This window comes from Acromyrmex echinatior, chromosome 3, assembly GCF_024713525.1.
Source record: "Acromyrmex echinatior isolate Ae372 chromosome 3, ASM2471352v2, whole genome shotgun sequence".
Taxonomy (NCBI): Eukaryota; Metazoa; Arthropoda; class Insecta; order Hymenoptera; family Formicidae; genus Acromyrmex; species Acromyrmex echinatior.
This window is the reverse complement of record NC_141854.1, coordinates 16,721,661-16,740,455: the sequence shown is the minus strand read 5'-3', so window position 1 is coordinate 16,740,455 and position 18,795 is coordinate 16,721,661. Positions and strand designations below refer to the sequence as shown.

Genomic DNA, 18,795 nt, shown 5'->3' with positions numbered 1-18,795 from the left:
GTTTTATTTAAGGATTGATTGTTTAACATTTGGATTGTTTGTCGGCCTCCAAGGAGGTTGAGTGCTTCTGGTCATAGTTCTTGCCGATTTTTTTATCTAAAGTAAAGGACACGCCAACAGTCTTTTCAGTCAGTTCAGCCGGGTTCATCTGAGTTCGCAATTTTGCCAGCCTATCCATTTCATTGCCGAATGTACTGCTTTGATTAATTTTACTCGGAGATTGTACACCTTCGCTTAATATAAAACGTTTCATAAAATACACGAAATCTCAAAAACCGTTTTCAATGAAAAAATCAAAGAGTGATATCTTTCTGGAATTTTTGAATTTCTTGAAACCTTAACTATAATATAATGTTTATATAATTTCTGCATTAAATTAAGATCAATTTTGAAGATCTATAAAAATCCATATTTTTATTATATACATATACGGTATAATATGACTTTTAACTATTCAATTTCTCAAATTCTAATCAAAATGTTAATTCTAAGAAAAAGAGACTGTTTTTAACTTAAAGATTACATTTTAGTTGAGTTCCTTCAATAAGATATAATGCATAGCAAAAAAATAATGTGCTACCTCAATGAATATACCATATAGTAATTATGATTTTCGCCTACATAAAAAAATCATTGTAATACTTTAAAGTGTTACAATAGTTCATATTACTTGTTTTTGCGAGCAATTTATATAAAACATATTTTATATCATACGCAATATATTATCAATATAAGTAAAATATACCGTTTTTACATAATGACATTAAATAATCACACACTTAATAATCACTGCATTGTTTATTAGTTTGTGACTAAGTCTTTTATTTTTTATCTAAACTAATTTCTAATTTCAATTTTTTTACAAAGCACATTAAATTATTATATTTGCATTATTATTTGCATTCCATTTCCAATCATAAACAGTTATTATCGCTATGATTGTATTTTAAAAAAATAATTAAGTATTAAATTAATCAAGTATTGAATTAAATATTAAATTTTATTTGCATTATATAGAATTTCTTATCAATTTGCGATTAAAGAATGAAAGAAATTGCAACATACTTATTGAGAATTTGTGCTAAATTGTATGCATGATAATTACATGTGTTTAATCGCATATAAATCATGTGACAGTTCGACAAGCTGAATACATTAATTAATAATTATGAATTTGAATAACTTTATTTATTCACATTTCGCAGAATTTTCCTCAATAATTTTAATTGTTTAAGAACAAATTTAACAAATTATTTTATTCATTTTTTTTTCTTGGAAAAAATTTCCTTTCTGCGCATTTTATATTTTCACCTAAAATAATCAAGTACATCCTTATAAGTATAGGGTGGGCCATCTATTGGTACGTTTTTGAATTTCGTCGTATGGCAACACCGAACGAGCTACAGACCCGAAATTTTGACAGTTTATTAGTCATACCGTCCGCGGCACGAAACAACATGTTTTCTCTTGAAGAGCGTTTTGAAATTTTAAAAACTTATTTTCAAAGTCAGTGCTGTGTCGCCGAAACTGTACGAATTTTGAAAAGAAATATGGAGCACCGAAGGAGCTATACGCAAATTGGTGAGGAAAGTTCGTGAGAAAGGGATGTTAGTGGATGACAGAAGTGGTCCCAGAGCTCGGACAGTGCGCACACCCGAGAATATTGAGGCTGTGGCCCAAAGTGTGAGACAATTCCAGCTTTGAAAAACAATAGTCCAAAATGTCATTAATAATTGGGGTGACCGAATGGCATACTGTAAGGCCAGTAGAGGGAGCCACATGAACGAAATCGTTTTTCATTCTTGACGCGGATACTTTTAGCTTCACAACAAAAAAAAAATTAATAAAAAATATCAATGTATGCTCATTTGATCGCATTTTTAAAAACGTACCAATAGATGGCCCACCCTGTATAATCAGATCTCAAAGTTAAACATTTTTTTATAAATGGTAATTAAATGTTTTTATAACAATCTTAATGAGATTAATCCTTTGCGATTCGCTGAGAGCACAGTGTCGTGATGCGAATGTCAACGTTCCGGTCCATCGACAACGTATATTATAAAAACGTATCATAAAAAAACATTAGTCTTATCGACAAATACATACTATTATTACATGCAGTTGTTAATAAATAAAAAATAAAGAGGCATTGCGTTGAAACCAAAGCGCTATGAATTTCAAAATTTGAAAACTTAAAAATCTCTACTCTTGAAAGATCACTAGATATATTTCGAGTTTCTGTGAATTTGATAATTTTTATACATAGAAAACTATGAATTGGACAAAATTTTCTTCTCACTTTGTAAGTCTGTCATGTACGTATCCAAAAACATTGTCAAAATTTTTTAACATGAAAGCTTAAAATTATTCTTTAAAAATATTCTTAAGATTTTTTTGTTACTGAATTATTGAAAATTAACTAAAAGGAATACTTTGACTACAATTATTCATAATTCTTAACAGTTAGAATTCGAATTATTTCAAAATTGTATAGACTCTAGTGAAGTAAATCAACTATTAAAAAAAGCTTTTAAGAGCCGACACAAGTTATGCAGGACATAAGTTTATTAAAATATTTTTTTTAATAATATTAATATGTTTATTAATATTAATATTAGTACATTAAATTTAATCTACATTTTTATTATATATGGTCCATAATTTTATCATGTATAAACTCATAAATCACTTATACGGTCCATTAATTTTAATCCATATTTTTATTATATAAATACATATATGGAATGATCTTCAATTATTCACTTTCTCAAATTTTAATCAAAATTTTAATTGTAAGGAAAAGAAACTTTTAACTCAAATATTACTACTTAGTTTTGTTTTCCTTCAATAAGATATAATGCACAGCAAAAATGTATAACATTAACTGACTTTTTTGCGCATCGCACTCAAATTTTATTGTATAATACATTTCTCGCAATACATTCGTTACAATTTACCGTAATATGAACTCGAAATTTTGCTATAAATCTAGGCATAATCTGACATAATCTTTCATTTATTGTAAATAAAGATAATAATCGCGCGTGTTCCGAGCGGAAAATCCGATTAATTAGACATCGTCGTCGTCGTTGCATCGATTAACGACACTTGTGCTCTAAAATGCGATAATATATCCGCGTTTCGAGGAGGGGAACTAGGTGTGCGTCCAACTCGGTCATCTACTATGAGATAATTAGGGGGAAAACGACTGCAGGGCCTCGTCAGACAACACCGAGGGGTTTCGCGTATAATGCGAGGGAGCAACATTGTGTACTCGTTCCTGCGACTTTCTGCGCATCATTTTTCATTACTCGCATCAATTCGAGAGGCTCTCGCGTGTCGTTATTCCCCTTTCCCATGATAAATTTTAATCTTTTTACGTCCGTCGCGTATATTTCCACAATTCCAATCTCACGGGCGCTATTTGTGCCCATGTATTGTTAATCGTTACGCGCGCGTTTGTTCACTGACGACAAGATATGATCTGACCGCTAAAAAAATAACATTTGGTATTGTAATGCGAATGTAATGCTCGCAATTTGAAGATTCAAATTTCTTTAAAGGTTTCTCTTCTGAATTTTCCTTTCATCTGACTTTTAATAAATATTTTCATTACAAATTAATAATAAGATCGCTATAAACAGTGATATACGATTATTTATCAATCATAAAAAAATTAATAATTTTTATCCATCGTTAAAAAATTAATTGGTGAAGCTGAATAAATGAATAAATAATTTCTATAATGAGCTTGAGCTACAAACTCCTATAAAAATATTAACGTGGCAAATAAGATTTAAATTTGTAAAAAAAGTAAACAGATTAAGTGCAGATAAATTGCACTTAAACAAATGAATTATTAAAACTGAGATGACGACAATTGTGTCAATGAGTGTAAAGTATAAGTATATATTTGTAAAGCTGTAATTACACTAGCGCTTATGCGATTATAATTGATGATTAATGATTATTTTTCAATCAATTTTTTTAAAATAAAACAATCGAGGACTGCTATGCTTTGACTGGTTGAAAAGCAATCGCCAATTCCAATCGCTATGATTATGATTTAAGGTCGGCGATATATAATCGATTCATATAATCATAATCATAATCGATTCTTATATTTAAGACTGTCTTAAGTACAATTTTAAGATGCCATGAAACAATCAGAGGGCGGTATTCATAGTCCTTGTTCATAGTTCTTATTTCAAGACTGTCTTAAGTAATGTCTTAAGATGCTAATACCTTTTAATTGATTCTTGACTTCTTAAGACTGTACTTAATACAATCTTAAATATAAGATCTGGCTATGAATACCGGCCAGAAAGTCATATTAGCAACTTAAGATGGTCTAGAAATAAGAACGGACTATAAATGCCGACCAAAGAAACATTTTGACATGAATTCTCTCGTGTGTATTAACAGCAGTAAAAGATTTAACAGATAGTTAAATCTGTTTTGAAAGCGATATTGCTACACAATAGCGCGATCAATGTCGGCAAATCAACAGAAGACAGTTCTCATAATCTGAATAAAAACAAATTTGACAAATTGTCAAAGTTTTCATTAGCTTTTTAACGCGTCGTCTATATATTTATAAACTACATATTGTTCGCGTAATAACTATTACTGTCGGAAAATATTAAGAGATCAAAGTAGCTCTAGTAAAAGTTATTAAAATAGATCAATGTGCTCTCTATCTGTTAATAAATACAGAATTATCTACCACTCAAGTTAAAATCATACAGGTGTTATCGATACCATTATTCGTTGTACCGAATAGTGTCTACATTTTAACAGTCGTTGCTAGGAAAAATGGATATTTGTATTCGGTCGCACTCGTAATTTTTCGACGCGGCAAATAATCATTACGGTTAACTATCTTTTCCAAACCATAATTTTGAGATATATGCGATATACTTTTTTGTTATAGAGAATATCCGTTTTCATGTGCCGTTAGATAAAATTCTTTTACGGTCGATTTGTCAGTTCAATGTTTTGTTGCCGGTGAAATATTGGCAAACTGCCTTTGCTTGCCAACAATAGAAAATAAAAGAAGAGATATAACAATCGCACCAGACAGGTATTTTAGCTGGTAAATATAATTAAAAATTCGAGCAGTATTACGTTAATTAGTTATGTATGAAGCTGAATTAAGTATATAAAATAATACACAGACGGGACTGTGAGATAAACAATACTAAATTTGCATATTTACGATTGTATATATATTCAATCTCTTACATTTTGTATGTATTTGTATATCACTTTTTCTTCTAATTTTTTACACGCAATCATAAATTCTATCAAAAAAGTTTACAAAAAGTATAAAAAAATTATGATATATTAGGTGTTGGAATTAATTCGTAGCGTTTTTTAATGAAAGAATGTTATTTATTTCACATGAGCATTAAAAAATACATTAATGAAAGTACTTCCCATCACTTGTAAAACGCTACGAATTAATTCCAACACCTAATAAATATGAAAGTAGTTCAAAATCTTTCTAGACTTATTTTTCTTTATTGAATGTATATCGTAAATATATTTTAGAATATATCGAATACAGAAATATTTTTTAGAATATCCTATATTTATATATCATATTTACAACAATAAATTAGTAAGGATATACATATAAATATTTTGCATTACTCCAAATCTGATTATATTCAAAATCTTCCTTTTTAATGAAGCATTAAATCAGACCAAGAAAGAAAGGGAGGGAGAGAGAGAGAGAGAGAGAGAGAGAAAGAAAGGGAGGGAGAGAGAGAGAGAGAGACATGTAAGTAGAATTCAAACAGAGCCAAGTTTAGAGCGAAATGTTAGTCACAAAGCGCGCACTAACAAAAGTATGAAAAACTATTGTCGACAATCTTCAACGCAAAAAGTACCTGCAAAAGCTGCGCTCAATCCCGAGATTTAAAATTTATGCATCGTAATGCATTGTTGACTCAACCTACGAACTCGTTCGTCGGAGAACTTGATTGTCGCTTCTTATGTGGCTGTTCCATAAACGTGGAAATTGCAAATTTGCACGTGATAGCGAGGTCGAATGGAATCAATCAGGTTCATTGCCCGAAATCGTGGCCTCGCAAAAAAAAAAAAAAAAAGAACGGCGCGGTCTCGCACCAAAGAAAACGTGCGCACGTCGCACGTGCGTTCGCGAAATCAATCGAGATTGGGATCGGCAATCGCGATCTTAGCAAAAGGATCTCCCGGAAGGTCTAACAAGACCAACGGTCGAGCTACAACTGCTCTCCCGCCAACGAATCCGTACCTCGCATCTCCAATCAACTACTTCCTCGCAAGCTCAAATTAAATTCTCTCTACCCTGCTTCCCCACTACCATCAGCAACCACCACCATTGCCATCACCACCATCGTCGTCGTCGTGGTTGTCGTCGTCGTCGAACAGACACCGTGTGTTCCCGCTGTTCACGGTTTACAGTTGCGTCGCGCATTGTGCGAGACCCTCTCTCTAACGAGGGCCCTTCGCATCCTCCGACCCACTTAGATCATCGGACCCTGGGGTGAACGAAGTCGATTTGGTCGGCTCCGAAAATGCGCCGGGTCGCATCGTGCAGATGCGCTCTCTGCCCTCATTCGACCTTTTCGGGTCAATTTTTATACAAAAAGAGATTTTTATACCAAAATTAGTACGCCATATTTTTATTTTATTTTTTTTTTTACTACAAAAATGTGGAACTCATTTTCATTATCTGTAAAGTTAACACGATATTTTATTTTATCGAAAAGTTTTAAAAAATACTTTCAAAATACTATGTTATACAAACGTAAAGTCCTGCCATATAAAAAAACTACGTATATTCAAATCGGCAATTTAGATATAGATGTAATAATATTTTCTAATTTTAAATACAGCTATTTGATTATAGTTAATTCACAGGAAACAAAAGAGTTAAAAAATAATAATTTTAAAATTCATGTATTTGAAAAATAATTTTTTATATCTATCAGAAGACGAATTAATTTCGAATTAATTTGATTTTTAGTAAATCTAATTTAATAAAAAATTTGCAATTCATACATAAAGCTGTATAATTTTGACAAATTTACATATTTAATTGAAATATACTCTGCACGTAAAGAATGATTTTAATATTTACTACAATACAATTCTTCCATTATTCTTTCAAATTATGAATATTTACATTTGTGAATGCTTTTATGCATATATTTTTGTAAAAAATCCATAAATTACGCATTTGTTAAAATGCATCCGAAAATAAAAAATAAAATTAAAGAATTTTAAGAAATTTAATTTTATGTGAAGATTGTCGAAATTTATAATTAGTCTTAGTGTCTAGATACTACGTCAAAAAACTAAGGAATGAAAGAAAAAAAGAAACTCGTATATCACTTTGCTCTCAAAAAATAGTTTTCAAGAGAGTACAATCAAAATGATTACAATGAAATAATTCAAAAAGCATGTTAAAACTAGAAATCTCTATTTTTAATTCAAATAGGTAGTTTATATAACAACCTAATTAACTTTTTGACAGAATACACGAATAAACAAATGGAAATTTGTCAAATCTCAAAATTTTGCAAAGTTCCATGATATGAACTAAAAATCACACACAAAAGCAATTTACATTTTTCAATGAAGTGAATCTTTATTCTTAATTTGCGTATTGTTTTTTTATCGAATTATTCAATGTTGAAACAAAAAGTGGTTTTTTTACTTTGACTGCTAACAAAAGAGTAACGCTCGATATTTTTTAAAACAATTAAGAAGGTTTCAATTTGCTCGCATTTACTCCTATCGTGTATATCCGCCATATACATAATATACAAAGACGCGTAAATTTGATCGTGCAACCTTCATACAAAGTACGACGGGTATGTTGCGATAGAATAAAGCGAACGTTGTTTTACTCAAAGTCATTGCTTTAAACATGAAGAACATAAATTACGTTAAAATCCTAACATTCTTAACATTTCAGAGATATAGTATCATAAATGAAAACATGTCAATCATCCTTAAATTTCTAGCGCCTCATTTAAGCGAAGTTTATATATGAAATTTTCTTTAAAAATAAAAAAATGGTAATAATTAAATAAAAAAATAGTATTTTAAAGAAAAAATTGAAACCTTCCTATTCGTTTTTTTAAAGAATATTAAGCTCTACTTTGTTTATTTTTTATGAACAGTCAAAGTAAAAAAGACTCTCTTGCTTCACTGTTGATAAGTCAGTGAAAAAACAACGCTCACAATAAAGACGTAAATTAAAAATAAAGATTCAGTCTTTTAAAATCGGTTAATTGCTTTTGTATACAATTTTTAATTCATGCTTTGGAACTTTGTAAAGTTCATAAAAATTTTTAGATTTAAAGAATGTCCATTTATATCTTTGCAGCTTCGTAAAAAATCAGTCGAATTAATTGTTATTTAATTTATCTAATTGTTATTTAATCTATCTGAAATAGTAGAGACTTCAAACTTTAAAATGCTTTTTGAATCATTTGTGTTGTTCTCACCAAATTTGTTGTTATAATAAAAATTTGATTAGAATAACTAAATTTTGATTAAAACAACACGATCTCTAAATGAAAAAGTAAGAAAATTTTTAGGGTCACATAGCAACAAAATATATATCAAAACATTTCAGTGTAATCATAACTAATCATAAGAGTGATATTAGCGCCTTATATCTTAAGACAGTTTTGAAAGAACAAATTGATAAGAACAAATTGTAAACATAAATTGTGGAGTTTTTGTAATGACTTGTACGTAACTTAAAAATTATCGAGACAATGAGATAAAAGAAACGTATATGTTTATACGTTTATAGATAACGTCTCTTAATTACAGATTAGATCATTAGATTATCACCATTTTCTGATTGATCATTAGTGTAATTCAAAGACGAAAGAAGAATAAAAAATTCGTTCATTATAAATAAAATTAATTTTTTTCCAAAGGTTAAAGTAAATCGATAAAACTTGCAAAATCGTGATGATAATTTGAGTCTTAAAATCGAGCATTTTTGAAAGTATCGCATTTCTTTTTATTTCCTTTATGAAAGATTAAAAGTATCAATTTCTTACAAAAAAAAAAACATTGAACATTAATTATTTAAATTAATAGCATCATAAATATTACATAATTACACATTAATAGCATCATAACATCAATTATAATTTCACACTCAACATATAAATGCAATATAACATATACATACATACAGACAAAAAATTTTTACCTTTCACATTTCTACTCTAGGGAAAAAGTTACATGATTAATATCCAAGGGCATGTTCGGATTCCTACCTGAATGCTCCCCGGATGTAAAGCTCTATATTAATAAAAGCAGCGCAAAAGTCCGCCATATTGGTCTTATAACTAACCACACCATATATCAATAATACTAATTTATGAACTACAGACAACTCGGTCCAAAATGGCGGTCGAAATAGCCAATAGGAAAGTTGGCATCTCGGCTCAGATCAAAGAAATGCGCTACTTTTATTAATACAGAGCTTTATCCCGGATGTCATGTCATCTTTGTTGTTTACTGAACGTTAAATAGGATGAGGAGCACTTAGGTGGGAATCAGAACGGCTTCTTTGTTTATATCTTTTCTAGCTCCTGCTTATTTTTATCTCGATTTCTAGCTTTTTAATTTATTTTTGTATTTCTTTTTTGTGTAGAGATATTGTCTTCTTTGTATAATTTTCTTTCCTCTTTTTTATATGAAATATTGATTAATTGTTGTGTTTATGAATTAGTAGACCTATTCTATAACTTTTAACGACAGTTCGGAATCGTTAAAGTACTTTTTTATACTGACGCTCGACGCTCATTTTTAAAGTCGAAACAGGTCACGTGATCAAATTGACGCTTGATATTCGTCAATTTTTATTACGTGATCTGTTTTGACGTTAAAAATGAGCGTCCAGCGTCAGTATGAAAAAGTACCTTTACACTGTCATTGCAGCTTTTTCACTCTGTAAAATATCTACGTAACGACATTCCAGCTAGTAAAAATTGTCGTTAAAAAATTATAGTTCTATAAATCTCTGTTTTCGGCGCATTTTAATCTGTGCGTTTTCAGTCGTTTCGGGAACTCTTCGCGCAATTCTAACCGCGCGAAGCGGGACGCGAATAGGAATTGCGGGAAATTCCAAACCATCTCGCGTCTGCTGTTGTATATTCATGAGACATAGCTAAACGAGAATTTCCAATCGTACAAGAAAAGAGAAAAGAGAGAAAGAGAAGTTTCTCGGCAAGAGAGAGTTTTCGCTATTTTTTTTACACGATCTCTCTCACTCTCTCTTTCTCACTTCCCCCCCCCCCCGCTCTACTCTCTCTCTCTCTCTCTCTCTCTCGCTTCCTAAACGTGCGCAAAAAGTACGTGAGGAATAAAAAAAATGAAAATCTCTCACCTGCATCTTTGTGGGATCCTAGCGACCTTTTGGTGTTCCGTACAACTACAATACGATCGGCGATTAATTCGATCACAATATCCGCTCCACGGATACTTAATCACGCTCACAGAAATTGTTTTCCGCGGAGTTTTCACGGAATATATATTGCGCGGATGCAAAGTCACGCGGATGCGTGAACATCACCTGTCATGTGTGACAATACGTTGATACACACTGAGTGATATATACCGACTATACGTTGACGCACTCAGAGCAACGCGTCACCGTCGTCGTGATTCAACTATCACAAACTATCGTCATCGCGAGGTGTGGGTGAAAGCGGGGGTTGCGGGGGATCTGCTCTCCCCTCTCCTTCATTAGTCGTACTATACTTTTTTTTCGACATTCCGCGATGGTCGGTAGAGAAGATCTCTATCCTCTCGCATCATGAAGGTCAGGTCTGGTAGCTGCATCGTTGCATCGTGTTGCACATTCTGCATTTAAAATAAAATCGATGAATATATATAATTAGATAATTGGAGAGGAAAAAAGAAAAGTTGAAAGAAAGTTTAACATAAATTATATTGCACATTTTCTTGAGACATAATGTTTATATCTTTTCTAGCTCCTGCTTATTTTTATCTCGATTTCTAGCTTTTTAATTTATTTTTGTATTTTTTTTTGTGTAGAGATATTATCTTCTTTGTATAATTTTCTTTCCTCTTTTTTATATCAAATATTGATTAATTGTTGTGTTTATGAATTATAATTCTTTTGCACATAAATGTGGATTTTTCTTTTTCGTCTTTTCTTATACATATTTTTCTTTATTAAAAAAAAACAGTATTATTAATTATTTTTCGATCTTTCTTTTAAATAATTTTATTTATAATTATTTTAATTTGTAATAGGTTTTCCATTTTTTTTTACGTATTATATGTTTAAAAGGAATTAATACATTTTTTCTGTCGCGTTTATTTTTCGTACTTGAAACAAAATTAGAACAAAATAAAATAAATATTAAGAAAAATTAATTAAATGAAATAGAACAAAATAAATACATATTAGAACATTGCAGAGGCAAAAGGAAAGCATTAAAAAACGCAGAGATAAATAAAAGCATATAATAGAGAATATATTATGAAATAAATTCTGAATAGATTTCTGGGGTACAAAAAACACCTTTAAAACAAACGGACCTGTCGTGTTAACACGCGGCAAGTGAGATGACAATGACAATGGAATTTTAAACGGACCACGGAGTCGGTTCAGTTCAGTCCGGTCTCGTTTTTATACGGAAGTGAATTTGTATGCTTTTGAGCCGATACTGCCGTCGATACCGACAGTGATAATTGACGTCGTCGGCGTAATCGTCGTCAGGGGGGCCGATCCCTGTGGATCGAGGAGCGTAACTGTCGTCGTTGCTTGACAGAACCTAACAGAACCAAGGAAGATGGCCGATATGACGGAATCGCCGCCGCTGTTTGACAACGAGACAAAATTGGACGATCTGGAGGACGACGACGAGGATATCTTTGCGTCCGCGGTACAGGTATCAACGTAGCTAACAATCCACCACGCCGGGAATCAAAACTCCGCAAGAGAAGAAAAGAAAGAAAATGATTGATAATATCAACGAGCATGCCACGATGCTGCGAGACTAATCTGCGTTCGTAGTTGCATGATAATTGGTGTGAGACGTGTGTCTTTGATGCCTTTACATCGGAAGTTGAACTCGTTGAAATTATATGCATTTCATTCTGTCTGATCAAAACATTCTCTGCTGCGAAAAACTAGTATTTTGGTCTCTTTATCTTAATTGATTCGATATAAACAATCTGTGAACTCTGCAGTTAAATTGCTTTCCATTTTCACAGTGATACTGAGTCTAAAGTTATATATTTTATACTCAGATTATGACTTATTTATTTTGGTGAAAAATCATTCCATAATAACACAAGTTTATAACTACTTTAAATGGGAATTAATAAGACTCAGTAAAGCACATGGTCTGGAGCTTGGGTTGTAAGTAAAAACTCAGTTGAATTTCACTTGTCAGAATGAAAAGGACTAGGTATTCAACTGAGTTACGATGTCACAAATTGGAATTATTTGAATTTTGGTGTAAATAGAAAGCAACTTGTATTTTGATTCGATATTAACATGCCAAGAATGTGATACAAACAACAGATTTGTGAATGTGCCGTAAATTGGAAATATTTATCATGTTCATAGGAACAGAATCAATTGGAAGATACTTCGCCTTATAATGGAGTTTCCAAGGTACAAGCAGAATTGCCAAAGCTGTCTTTGCGAGACATGCCAGAAGAGAATTCGTTTTCCTCGATGTCCAGTCCAGCTCCAGGTCCTTTGAGTCCTCCACTAGGACCGATGAATACAGATATCGGAGACCTTCATGATGTTCCTATCAATGATAATGCAGATACTTTGTCTACAAATATTATTCATTCTCGATCTTTGGAGGAGGTATGTATTACATTGCATTAATATGTATAAATGTAACTTTAACACTGTGCTATTTATGTGTAGGTTCCAGCAGACACATCTGAAGTTTTTTTAAAAATTACTGTCACTTCGCCTCAAAAGATTGGCGAAGGAATGGGTGCCTACGTCGCATATAAAGTTGAAACGAGAACAAATATGCTTATTTTTAAGAAAAGGAACTTTAGCGTGATTCGGCGTTTCAGTGATTTCCTAGGTCTTCATGATAAATTGACAGAGAAATATCTTAGAAATGGCAGGATAATTCCACCAGCTCCAGAAAAAAGTGTAATTGGTAGGAATATAAAATTGATTTTTCTTAAGTTTATTCGCAGTTATAAAAAAGTCATTAAAAAATATAAATGATATCGCAACAGGAACGACGAAAATAAAAATGTCGGGGGACAAGAGTCAAGAGCAAAATTCGAGCTCCACAGAATTTCTTGAACGACGTAGAGCAGCTCTCGAGAGATATTTGAATAGAACGGCTGCACATCCAGTTCTGAGTATTGATCCTGATTTCAGAGAATTTTTAGAAGCTGGTAAGTGATACTCAAAAATATTAATTCACATAAAATTTTTAACAAATTAAGTTCTTTTGATTAAACATCAGTGATTCTCTTTTTCTAGATGTAGAATTGCCTAAAGCTACCAATACATCTGCACTGAGTGGTAAAGGAGTAATGCGGCTTTTCAATAAAGTTGGGGAGACGGTTAATAAGATAACGTATAAAATGGACGAGAGCGATATGGTGAGATTTCTTCAATGTAACTCCATATTTCTTCTTGCATGTATTTCCTATGAAATATCGTGAAACAATATTTTTGTTGCTTGCAATAGGAAGAGGGTAAGGTACGTTTACTTGAAATTGACGTGTCGTCTTATTTATCGTATTTTTAATTTAATCCACATTGCTATCAATAGTCTTAACATTATCACATAATATATCACAAAAATATGTTTATTACAATACTTTAGCGACATATTTAAAAACAATGTATACTAATTGCTGAGTGTATATGTATAATTATTCATTATTTAGAAAGAAATGAGATGAATAATGATTTGTATTGTTGCAGTGGTTCGAAGAAAAAACGTCGCAAATAGATTCCCTTGATATTCAGCTACGCGCTTTACATTCCGCGGTCGATTCCTTAACGAATCAAAGAAGGGAATTGGCGAACTGCACTGGTGCTACAGCGAAGTCGATTGCTGTTCTTGGCCATGGCGAACCTGGAGCGTCTCTTGGCAGAGCTTTGGCACAATTAGCCGAAACTCTTGAGAAAGTTGAAGTGATTAGGAAGACGCAAAGCAACAGTGATCTCTATCAATTTGGAGAAATGTTGAGGGATTACGTTGCACTCATTGGCGCAATCAAAGTTGGTATTTACAATTTACGATCGCATTTATATTCTTGATGTTTTGTTTTTACATGTAGCATTGTTTTGCAGGATGTTTTTCATGAGAGAGTGAAAGTTTTTCAAAATTGGCAACACGCTCAGTTGATGTTGAACAAGAAACGGGAGCAAAAAGGACGACTCGAGCAATCAGGCCGAACAGACAGGACGAGTCAAGCAGCTACTGAGGTCATAGAATGGGAAGCGAAGGTAGACAGAGGTCAGGAAGAATTTGACAATATCTCAAAGATGATAAAGGAGGAGGTCGAACGCTTCGAATTAGTCAGAGTGCAAGATTTCAAGAAACAGTTAATCGAATATCTAGAATCAATGCTACAACATCAGAATCAACTCATTAAGTATTGGGAGAGTTTCTTACCCGAAGCACGAGCAGTGGCGTAAACATTCCGTTAAAAGAAACGATACGATAATAAGGCCGATACCTACCGTATAATACGAAAAAAAATAACTTCTGTGATGTTCGTCGAGACAAGTTATTAGTTCCATATCAACGATTGTGGCGTATTTTATTAAGAGAATTTGAGTTTTGTGGAAAGATGATAGAGGTTTGCGCTTGAAAAAAGAAGAAACAGAAGGAAAGTAAATGGGTAATTCAGGGGTACTGCCAAATTATTATGCAATGAAAGAAAAGAAAATATATCCTAATTAGACGAACATAACTAGAAGTCTTAAACTTTTATTACATTTCGATTATTATCAATATATAATATATTAATTCTTTATGATTACTTTATATCCATATTATATTTACATTATACGTAGCTGTACGTGAAATATTATACAATTTGTTAAAGAATGTTACTAGATAATAAAGATCAATCATGGTTATATAAATATCTGCGTTTTACTTAATAAAATGAATACGAATATATTTATATCTATCCGTTTCTACTAATGTAGATTAATTTTAATCTCAATTTGATTAAATCTTTTTTTAATATTTAGAACTAAAAAAAAAGATGAATAAATTGAATCGATATTAAAATCAATCTACATTGGTAAAAACAGATAAAAGAAATGTAAAAAATGTGTGTTTGGTAAAACAATTTTGCAACGAGTGGTTTTATTGGTTCAAGTTTTAAAGAACGCAAAATTTAAGTGTAGCAAAGTATGAAAATTGCAGTTAAAAGATCCAATTTGTTTACTTTGGTTGAAGCGCAACTAGAAAAAAAAAGAGTATTTGTCAGACACATTTTCCGCACATGCAACGCAATAAGTGTAGAAAGTACAACGTAGTATAGCCAGAGAACAGATATCAGATATTTAAATTTAAAGATAGATAACCTCAACCGTGTCAGGTAGGTTGTATATGACGCAATGAAAGTCATATTTGTCGATAATGACGAAGAATTCAACAGTGTAATATATCAAAAATATTTTCTATAATGTCATCTAACGACGTTAAAGACGCTGAATTCCAGGCGTATAAAAACGATTCGCGAATTCCTTGCCAATATGGTATCAAGTGCTATCAAAAAAATCCGCAACATCACAGCAAGTACAAACATCCGCCAAAAGGAGAAACGGTAACGTATAATCTTCAACTGACGACAAATATGACAAATTTGCAATTGACACGCTAACATTAATTAATATTACAATTCAACAATTATTATCATTCAATTAACTTGCTCAATGATTAACTTGTAGTAAATAAATATCTTACATATTTTATTAATCGGAATAGCATTATTAATTTATTTAAGATGTGGAAGAATAATTAGAGACAATGAATTATTGTTTGAAATTTTGCTTTAAGCAATTCTGCTGGTTGAATTAATTATCAATTTAATCGCTCTAATGTACAATTGTTCTTATTTATCCTTCTGGTTTCTTAGGTAAAGGAAAAAACTGAGAAGATCATTACTGGAGAAAAGAGAAAACATCCCATTACAGATGATAAAAAAGTGCAAGCAAAAAGTCCACGAAGAAAATTGCAGAAGACACTCGAGTCTTCTGAAAGAAATTTACATAGTTTTTTCTCAAATTTAAAAAAAAATGATGTCATTATAGATAACAATAAAAATGACAATGAAACGTTTAAAGAGAAAACAGAAGCATCAGATAAGAAAGTATCATTGAATGGACATAATTCAGTTAATTCAACCGAAAACGATGCAACTGAAAATATATCAATACCTGATATGGATGTCAAAAGAATTATTATGGATCTCTTTCTAGTTGAGATGCCGAAAGATTTTTTTCAATTTTATGAATTTTGTAAAAACATATCAAAAGATAATCCTCTTTCGGCTTGTAAATATGTTCGCTTGAAACTTGTGGGTCCATATGATATTCTGGATGGTAAAATAAAAATTTCTTCTAGCGAAAACGATAAGGAAAAATATTTGATACATTGGAGATATTATTACGATCCTCCAGAATTTCAGGTATACAAGACAAACTGGTATTTTATGAATACAATGTCAAATGACACTGTATTTTCATGATTATGACACTAAAGATGTAGATTTATACAACAAAAGAATTATATCCACAGACTATTGTGAAATGTGATGATAAAGAAGGATTACATTTTGGTTACTGGCGAGATGATGCAGTAGAAAAACCAGTATTTATAGCAAAGAATCAAGCAAATGTGAATGGCATATTTGAACCCGTTGCAGAAAATATATTTGGTGCTGTCGAGTAAGTAAATACGACAATTTAAGAGATTTAATACATATATAGATCTATATATAAGCTTTTCTATGACCTTTTTTTACATTATTCTCTTATCTATATTGTTTAAATTATAGTGCTTATTTGCAAAACAAAGTGAAAACGGCCAATCCTTTCGAAAAAACCAGCATAATACGTTTGCATTCGCAACTGAAGAACTTTGCCAAACAGCACAATATAACTTTGGATAAAAATACCGCAGATATGCGAGCGAGAGAAAAACGAGTTGTAGCACGAACCTTTCATAAAGCTGGTATAGTCGTACCTTATGATAAGAAGACTCAATTGGGTTACAGAGATTTGGCAGCAACCGACAGTAAGTACATTGCATTAATGGTATTTAATGCGCACACATTCAAATTTTTTTATAAATAGATCAGTTTATAAATAGATTTTTATAAATTGTATTTCTCGCCTGTTTTATGTATAAGAAATAAAATTGTAAAATCATATATTATGAGACTCTCTTGCAAATATGCTTATACTAAACATTAATACACTCAATTATGTGTGTGTGTACACACACACGCACACACACACCACATACACATATATATAATATATATACAGTAAAAAATATTAAAAATCATTATTTCCTTAATTTAATTCTAATTTTGAATTATTCAAGGTTATCACTACACACACACTTTGCACATATATGGACTCAATGTAAATGTTTCACGCATGTTATAGATGATTTACAAAAGATATTGAAGCAGATAGAGGAAGCTGATACTCCGGAAGATAGAAAAATGCCGATCGCGAAGCTCGATGAAATCGTAAGGTTGGCGACAATAGCCGCGGACGAATGCGACTTCGGTACTTGCTTGGAACTAGGACACGACCTCTTCTCGAACGGCGGCATTCACGTACAAACTAGAGCTCTACAAATGCTATCTATCGCTTACACTCATTTAAAAAGGCCACAGCTATTAAAAATACTTGAAGCACATTTGAAAAACAGGAAGAAGGATTGCGAATTAAGTGTAATTTAAAAAAAAATATTTAAAGAGACGTTTATACACATATATATATATTTTTCTTTTAATCAAACTGACTTCTTTTAATTACACACACACATCACACATGTTGAGTCTTTCTAGAAACTGTCATGTTACAAACAAAATAAACAATAAGATAAGATAATAATTAAATATAAGATAAGACTCGCGTGTACTTAAGCAAATGAAGAAAAATCAAAATTATAACAAGCAAAAAATGAAGTTAGAAAAGAACTAATACATATTTATTCAAATCTATAAGTAATTGAAGATTATTCGTTGCTTCCATTCCAATGGACTGTGTGGGAGTGACAAACTCAACTTTTAATTACTTTAATTATAAATTTGAATAAAAAAATATGTATTAATTTTTTTCTAACTTTATTTTTTGCTCGTTTATGATCATGATTTTTTTATTTGCTGCAATCAAATTATTCCATTTTATAAGGTATATGTTATGCGTGTGCAAATGTAATTATTTTGAAAAATTCATACATCTCTCTCTCCTAAAAAATTTTCAATATAAATTTTAAATTTAAATAAAATTTTTTAGGATCATATTTACAAAGCGAGCAGTGATAATTATGAAATAATCAAAATGCAAATGTAATATTTTTTACGGACAAAATAAAGAAAAAAATTATAAATACGGCAAAGATAGAAAATAAAATAATATTTAATCTGAGAAAATTAATAATTTTATTAAAAAATATATCGCATATTTTTATATATCCAGAGGTCTGTTCGCGTTGCTTGAAATCCTCAACAATTTTTACACTTAAAATGAGATAAATA

The 18,795-nt window shown here is 31.3% G+C and overlaps 3 protein-coding genes across 6 annotated transcripts in view; 2 read left to right on the top strand and 1 right to left on the bottom strand.

Annotated features, from left to right (window-relative positions):
* Nucleotides 1–10,717, bottom strand: part of LOC105150848 (phospholipid phosphatase 1) — a 37,445-nt gene extending 26,728 nt beyond the window's left edge. Inside the window, exon 1 of one of the 2 annotated variants that reach the window (XM_011064198.2) lies at nucleotides 10,415–10,717. In XM_011064198.2, the coding sequence (XP_011062500.1) occupies nucleotides 10,415–10,420 (6 nt within the window). In that variant the 5' untranslated portion in view covers nucleotides 10,421–10,717. Of the gene's footprint in view, nucleotides 1–5,897; nucleotides 6,361–10,414 lie in introns of those variants that run through there. The other variant, XM_011064214.2, reaches the window with a different exon arrangement.
* Snx1 (sorting nexin 1) overlaps nucleotides 1–15,151 on the top strand; it is a 55,893-nt gene extending 40,742 nt beyond the window's left edge. The window contains exons 1-7 of one of the 3 annotated variants that reach the window (XM_087404908.1): nucleotides 11,614–11,942; nucleotides 12,632–12,883; nucleotides 12,947–13,193; nucleotides 13,276–13,440; nucleotides 13,529–13,650; nucleotides 13,979–14,278; nucleotides 14,351–15,151. In XM_087404908.1, coding sequence (XP_087261034.1) covers nucleotides 11,850–11,942; nucleotides 12,632–12,883; nucleotides 12,947–13,193; nucleotides 13,276–13,440; nucleotides 13,529–13,650; nucleotides 13,979–14,278; nucleotides 14,351–14,698 — 1,527 coding nt within the window. In that variant the 5' untranslated portion in view covers nucleotides 11,614–11,849 and the 3' untranslated portion in view covers nucleotides 14,699–15,151. Of the gene's footprint in view, nucleotides 1–11,613; nucleotides 11,949–12,631; nucleotides 12,884–12,946; nucleotides 13,194–13,275; nucleotides 13,441–13,528; nucleotides 13,651–13,978; nucleotides 14,279–14,350 lie in introns of those variants that run through there. The other 2 variants (XM_011064178.2, XM_087404909.1) reach the window with 2 other exon arrangements.
* A 134-nt stretch (nucleotides 15,152–15,285) lies between these two features.
* Hpf1 (Histone PARylation factor 1) lies at nucleotides 15,286–18,673 on the top strand. Its single transcript, XM_011064222.2, has 5 exons — nucleotides 15,286–15,843; nucleotides 16,156–16,707; nucleotides 16,818–16,966; nucleotides 17,077–17,315; nucleotides 17,693–18,673. Exons 1-5 carry the CDS (start codon nucleotides 15,703–15,705, stop codon nucleotides 17,992–17,994), a joined length of 1,383 nt encoding a protein of 460 aa, XP_011062524.1. The 5' UTR covers nucleotides 15,286–15,702; the 3' UTR covers nucleotides 17,995–18,673.
* The last annotated feature ends 122 nt before the right edge of the window (nucleotides 18,674–18,795 follow it).